General features: G+C 36.0%; 1 protein-coding gene across 7 annotated transcripts in view; it reads right to left on the bottom strand.

The window, feature by feature from the left end:
• Positions 1-241: 241 nt before the first annotated feature.
• The window catches only part of PDE4D (phosphodiesterase 4D), a 418,117-nt gene continuing 411,039 nt past the window's right edge, over positions 242-7,319 (bottom strand). For all 7 annotated transcript variants that reach the window (XM_075739986.1, XM_075739987.1, XM_075739990.1 and 4 more), the window contains 4 exons: positions 6,760-6,914; positions 6,108-6,230; positions 5,430-5,612; positions 242-4,837 (listed from right to left, as the gene is read on the bottom strand). In XM_075739986.1, coding sequence (XP_075596101.1) covers positions 4,427-4,837; positions 5,430-5,612; positions 6,108-6,230; positions 6,760-6,914 — 872 coding nt within the window. In that variant the 3' untranslated portion in view covers positions 242-4,426. The remainder of the gene's footprint in view (positions 4,838-5,429; positions 5,613-6,107; positions 6,231-6,759; positions 6,915-7,319) is intronic.

The raw sequence follows: 7,319 nt of genomic DNA, 5'->3' as shown, positions 1-7,319 counted from the left end.
TATAGCACCGTTGTGGATTAGACTTCTTTATGAAACACCACATTTGACTGACTTTTCTGATATGCCCCACATTCATTTTGTATTACCTATGCAAAACAGTATGATCACAAAAATACGGTAAGCAAATTATTCTGGAAATATGCTTTCTCTTAAAATGTCACAGCTGTGGGATTTATGTAAAAAAAACCCCTAACTTGCAAAAGAAAATCAAATACAGTAACTAGGCAGAATCAACCCATGCTTTTATTTTCATTGCATATAAAATTTCAGAAGAAGGTATTGATGTACAGTACTATCCCATAGGCTATAAGAGAGGCTAAGAAACCAGTGAAACAATAGTCATGTGCAATGTTCACACAAGTTGCCACTCTCAAGACATCCCCAAAGGAAAAAATGAAATTAAAACACTAACAAAAAATTGTTATGCATTTCTGTTGTTATAGTGTCCCTTTTATACCATTTAAAACAAAAGAACTAGATTTCCTTTGGACCAGGGCTGCTAATATCTACAGTTTGTGTCAAAAAGGAGGCTCTGTTTTTCGTTGAAAAAGAATCTCTCCTTTCACAAAGAAGTTGCATACTACAAGGGCTGGGCATCACTGGAATGGAGGAGAGATATTTACCTCGCTCTGGCAAATTCATTGATACCAGCTCTAAGTAGTTTGGAGCAAGATGACAAGTCAAATAGCAACAGATGCTCAGTCCAACCTGCAAACCTAATACTAGTGTTTTTAAAAGATCTAAAGGTTTACCACTCTCCTGTAGATCTACATAGCGCACTATGCTATACACACCTGTACAAAGCCTTAGATACAACTATATCAAATAGAACTTTGGCTGCTTATAACACTAATATTGGTGTTACAAAGCATTTCCAAGATTAAAGTCTTTTGTCCTACTTCATGGATTCTGCTTACACAGTGATAGTTTGTGCTACTAAATAAAGAAGAGCTATAACAGACAATTGTAAAAGTGTATGAGTTATACCCTTTTAATTCCAAATATTCCATTTCCCAATATGCATTAAAACCAAATGCTTATTAGACATGCTTTCTAAAGCTGTTTCAATGCAATTCAGTACTGAAATACAGCACCAATTATTTTATTTTTTTTTTTAGGAGCAAAAAACAGCTGCAATAATCCCCAATGGTAGCCTGTAAAAAGATAATCAGAGAGGCAATACAATTATATTGTCAGAAGTCTGGAAAAGCTTGAACTTCCAGTAGGCTCATGAATGAAAGCTCATTGTAGTATCATGCATATTAGCTCGTACATGTAACCCCATCAGTTAGAAACTGAAAGTACGGTAGAAATGCCCAGCCCTAGCCCCACAGCTACCTTACTTTCAAATGCAGCAAAAAATAAAATATTGTTTAAAGTTAAGGCACAGCCCTGGGACCAAAAGACCTGCAGCTTTTTTTTATTGACAGATCTTCATGTATTTTAGACTTTTCTTGAATCTTCCATAAACAAGCTCTAAGGTGACACAGAATATATTACAGGAGAAAAAATGTACAAGGAATATGTATACACAATAGTCATTCTCTCACCAAGAGTTTCCAAATATAGCAACACCACCCTGACAAGGATGATGTTATAGTAAGAACAGATAATTTACAGTTAACATTACAGTATGTACATTACAATAAATACACAGTTGTAAACAGAGACAAACAAGACTGTATTACAGGTAAGGTCATTTGGTGAGAAAAATGCATGGCACAAATAAAATAAATAATGCATTTGAAAAGAACTGTCAAAGCTTTATGTAAAATCCATTTCATTCAAGTTTTTTAAACTTCTTAATGCTAATTGTTCTATCTATATTCTTTCATTATCATTTTTTAATAATGACACAAAACAATTTAAGAATTCAAATACAGCATTATTGAGTACAGCAACTTACAAGCTAAAGTGTACTGTTATAAGCAAGGTGAATTTCATTTTTTCCCCCACTTAATACACACTCACTGCATTTTTTTATGGCAAAAATATTCAAAACACATAAAGCCACTTGTAAATTGTATTGTTTTAAAGCAGTGTGCAATACTAAAACACACTTTGGCAAAAGAGGAAAAAAAGATTGTACAGTGCATTATATCCCCAGCTCTAAGAAATGATATAGTTTTCTATTAGTTGATTGTCCACATGTATGAATGTATATCTCACAAAATGGTGTTATTCTTCTCATTTACTTTCAATTACTGCAGATACAAAACCTTTCAAGGTCCCTATTGATTATTTTGGAATTTATATTGCTTTTCCATTATTCAGGTTCCAGGCACTCTTGGGGACTGAAAGGATTTTTAGATGCATCAAGTTCAGGAAGAAATGATGGAAAAAATAAAAGTCAAAAACTGAAAAAAACCATGAGTTCTCTTCATTCTCTTGCCTCCTTCAGCATCTCTTGTGCTAAGGCCCTGTGAGGGCTAAAGGTAGAGAAAACTATGCACTGGATATAAAAGAATGCAAAATGCATTTAAAAGCTGAATTGTTAGCCAATTGTTTTTAAACAGGTTTTTATTCTAGATCGCAGACACTTAAAGAAAGCCCTATCTGCAAATTTACTACCAAAATGAATCCAAAGGGAAAATAATGACTGTTGCTATCTTCTTTTGTTAAGAAATCATCTTGGGATTGTCATTTTACCAGAATTTTACAGAGTGGGAGTCCGCTAGCTTCCCTAGGCAACTATTTCCCATCTTCCATGCTCCAAACTACAATTTTAATGAAGAATAAAACAGAGGAAATAAAATTCTTTCTTCTTTCATGTGATCAAACAACAGTACTGGCAAATGACAAATATGAACTCCTACCTCCCTTTAACCTTCCAAGTTACAGAAGTTTTCAGTACCAATCAAACCGAGAAGCAGGATTCCCTTGGCACATGCTGGATAAAGGATGAAGAGATCTGAGATGGAAATAATGTGGAATAAACTACAACGCTCATGGTGCATTGCTCATTTGCTTAAAAACATGAAAAGAAAACACTGGCCTGGCTCTTCTTGCAACAAAGACATAAAAAAATAATGCTAACCATTATTTTTATGTTGTACACATCTCAGGTTAGCAAATGGTTTAACTAGATAGCTGACACAGATAAAAAGATATTAAGAGAGTCAAAATTGGAAATACTAGACTAATGCTTTTTTTGCCAGAACAAATATTCCATACATTGTATTGGCCTGTTCTGATTTAGCAGTCTATAGCTGCCAGCCAAAAATGGTCTGGAAACTATGTTTCAGAGGGGTGAATTTCATTAGAATAGCAGAAGAGATGCTTTTGTATTAAGACCACAATTCATTACCTTTCTTACAGGCTCTAGTCCTGCAAATTCTAATCTTAGTGGTCCCAGTTGGTTTCACTGGGACTATTTCTTGTAGTAAAACAGACTTGGGAAGATCAGGCCACTATCAGGGCAAAAGCATAACATTAAGTACCTCTAATATGTTTTGGAAAATTGTGCTGAAACAAACAAGCAAGCCGTCATACTGAAAGAGTTTTATGTAACATAAAGGATATTAATGAAACTCACTAATATATAAAACAATAGACTTTTACAGCTCAATATTTCCATGAGATTCTAAGGTGCAAAAAAAATAAAATAAAAAAATGAATACCTAGAAGTATTATCCAGTGTAGCACAGATTTGTACTGAAAACTTGCAAGTTACTCTTTGGAAAAAAAAATAACCAGTGGCAGATGAAGTCTGAAAGTGTTTTTCTTTAAATATAATACCTCAGTACATTTAATAATAAAAGTAAGCTCTACAAAAGATCTCTCTTTTACATACTATACAAAACGCAGAGGTTAGTGCAACCCACCGAGTCACATTTTTTTTCAGTCGTGTATCAGGAAGACTCGAAATTAGAAAATTATGCAATTTCCATAGCGCATCTTCCTATTCGTAACAGAATCATGTTGTGTCCCATCTTTTATGTGCATCTGTCTTCCAGTAGGAACCTCAGTCTATTTTCTGTCTGTTTCCCCTCATGATGAACATTATCCAATGCTTTGCTTGCGAAATACAATGAATTCAAAAACTATCAAAGCATACCAGCATTCAGTTGGCAGGTGGTACTCCTCTGAAAACATTTGCTTTATTTAATCAAATCTGCCAAATGGAGAGCTTATTAAAGTGTAGTTTATGGATGTTATCCCCCTTGCTTTCTGATGCCATGGAGGTGACAATTCTGGTTACAATATTCCTGAGTGCCAAACTGAATCATCAAGGTCAGTTTTGATCAACAAACGTCCTGGCAGATGACAGCGAGTTGTGACTATGGTTGTAGCATATGACATATATTTTGGAAACCATTACCTAATAAAAACAACAAGAAAAAACACACAACAACAAACAAACAAAAAAGAGAGAAAGAGAAAAAGAAAGGGGAGGGCAAGAGAGAAAGAGAATGCGTCTTCATTGTTACGTGTCAAGAGAATGGTCTTCTACCATACTTGGTTCCGTCTGGTTCACCTCTTCTTCTACTTCTTCCCCGACCTGCTCATCAAGAGGAATTTCAGTGGATTCTGAATCCTGGGTGCAAAGAGTCTTGGAGTCACTGCAGCTGGTGTCTTCTTCTACTTGGCTTCCACTGTCCTTTTCCGTGTCTGACTCACCATCTTCCTCCAGTGTTAGTTCAAACTGGAATTTCTCAGTTTGGCCCTGCCTACCCTCTTCCTGGTCATCAGGTGCAGGAGAGGGACTTTGAGGGATTGTGCTCTGGTACCATTCTCGATTGTCCTCCAGTGTATCTAAGATATCCTGGGCATCCGGATGAACAAGATCTGCCCACGTCTCCCAAAGAGGATGAACAATGTAGTCTATAAAACCCACCTGTTTCAAATAATACAAAATTAGGATGAGCTCTTATTCACAAAGACACAAACAACTATGCCTGTAAGTCATGCAAAGTGTGAGAAATATAACGCTAGTGAGAAACACTAGATGCACTGCCCTTAATGGTGGCTGAAAGGAAAACATGCTGTTTCATGTAGTAAATAGGGTCTTTTAAATTTCAAAAGTCTGATTCAGGATATTGGATAAAGATTTCGAAAGGATTGTTTTCAAATGAACTGTTCATTCCAAACAACTCCACTGCATCTAGTGAGCCAGACAGCTGCTTTCTATTTAATTCTGCTTTTGAAGGACACCCTAATGAGCAACTGTACAATACTCTCTTTTGATGTATTTGCTTCATTGCAGATCACGACGACGGAATCCCTTCAGCAAACACACTGCCATGCACTATGTTTTCACAGCAAAAAATCTCAGCTCTCCTCACTAACTACTCAGGAGCTGAATTAATTAACTAGGAGGTTAAAATGGAAATAATGTGTTCAGAAATTAATCAAAACATGGCTATGGACCATCCTTTTCTGTTCAAATGTCATACTGTGTTATTTAACTGCCTACTCAAATCGATTACCTGTGATTTTTCTACAGATGCATTGTGCTTATCACACATGGGACTTATCTCCATTCCTCTCTCTCTTTCCCGATCTCCCTGATGGAAAAATTCCTCCATTATTCTGTCTGTCCACTGGCGGTAGAGATGGAGTGGCTTGGTTGGATTGCTTAGATCTGCACAGTGCACCATATTCTGAAGAACCTAAAATAGATTGAAAACCTGCAGTGTTATGACACTGGAGAAAACCAGCTCCTTTTCCATTTACACTTTCAGTGGCTGTGAAACAGAATCCTGAAAATACATGTAGTGCAAGATTTATTCTAAACAGCAAAAACTTATGTGCTCGGGTGTTTTTCACACTTGCAGTAACAGCCATGAATTACCTCGCTTCTGCTGCTTCTGCCTGTATAAGGGAGAGAAAATCTTTAAGAGAAAGACCAGTCAGGTGCTGATAATTTGAAAAGAAGGCCAAAGCCTTTGTCCAGAAGTACTCTAGCACCTTGTTACTCTCAGAGAGTCACTCAGTACCTAACAGAGCATGTCACAGGTAGGAAACATAAGAAGGAGTAGAGGGAAGGTAGTGAATCATGGTGTGAGAATGGACAACTGATCTAACACATGCTGGAGAATGGACAGGCTAATGTTAGGAAGGATGTAAGTTAATACAAGTCACTGTTTACAGATGCATTTTCTTACCTGAATCCTGTCTGAATAGTTATCAAGAAGCAGGACACCAGAACTGGTCACTTTCTTGGTTTCAACCATGGTCTTTAAATCAGCCAATAGATTCATATGCTTAGACATGTCTGTTGCAAGTACCTTGAAAGAAACAAACAAATTAATTAATATTATGTAAATTATTCTACTGTTTTTTTAAAAAATTATCTTTGAACCTATAAATAAACAATTCTGGGGGGAACCCATAACTCTTGTGCCTGAATACACTATAAAAGTCTGAGTCCTGTATGTCATTAGTGTCCAAAATATTAAGTTTTTATTTTGGTTATTTTAAGAATACAACAAAATGATTGTTCAGAATTGTTCAGAATGACCTGATCAGCCTAAATTCATCATCAATTCATAGCAAATTTCTAACTGTGATTAGAAATGACATACATGTCAGTATGAAAACAGCTTGAAGCAGGATTGTATACATTCTAAAAAGGTATAGATGGTTATTAAAACTGAAAAGAACTCACTATTCATGTTTGGATAAGACACGACAAAACTTCAAACTTTTACTTCATTGTTTATGGTTCTAATGACATGTCTTTTAACATAAAATGCTTCTGTGCTTTATTATTCAATTGCTAGCACTATGGAAGAGGGACTCTCAAGCAGCACTCACAATGTCAATGACCATTTTCCTCAATGATTGCCTTTGTTTTTTTGTCAAATTCTGGAAAATGTCACAATTTTCTTCCTGCAGCAGCTTGAAGCCCACAGCTAAGTGATGATTCTCCAGTACTGATGAGTCATTGTACATCAAGGCGAGTTCAGAATCTGCAATAACAATCGCAGGGCAGAACGTTACTAAAGCCTGTGCTTCTACCAAATCCCTTAAGGTTTTTCCAATTCATTACATTCATAACAAGATTTACAGATGAACTTTTACAAACAGAGTTCCTGTAGTTCACACAGTATCAAAAGTTACAGAATTAATGACTGAACATCTTAACAAGTCAAGGCAAAGTACGTTGAAGAAAATAAAGAAAACGCTTTGCAGTGAAGCATGTACACGTGCCTGGAGTGGCAAGTTAGAAAAAATAGAAGGAAGGCATTTTTCAGAATACATTTACATATGCATGAGGTCAACATGGAAAATATTATATGTATAAACACACCTATACTAAAATGCACTCTGGTGTTTTCTCTTCTCATGCCTCCCTCCCATCACAACTACTAAAA

The sequence above is a fragment of the Balearica regulorum genome, chromosome Z, assembly GCF_011004875.1.
Source record: "Balearica regulorum gibbericeps isolate bBalReg1 chromosome Z, bBalReg1.pri, whole genome shotgun sequence".
Classification (NCBI taxonomy): Eukaryota; Metazoa; Chordata; class Aves; order Gruiformes; family Gruidae; genus Balearica; species Balearica regulorum.
Note: the sequence above shows the minus strand (reverse complement) of the source record. Positions and strands in the feature narration are given on the sequence as shown.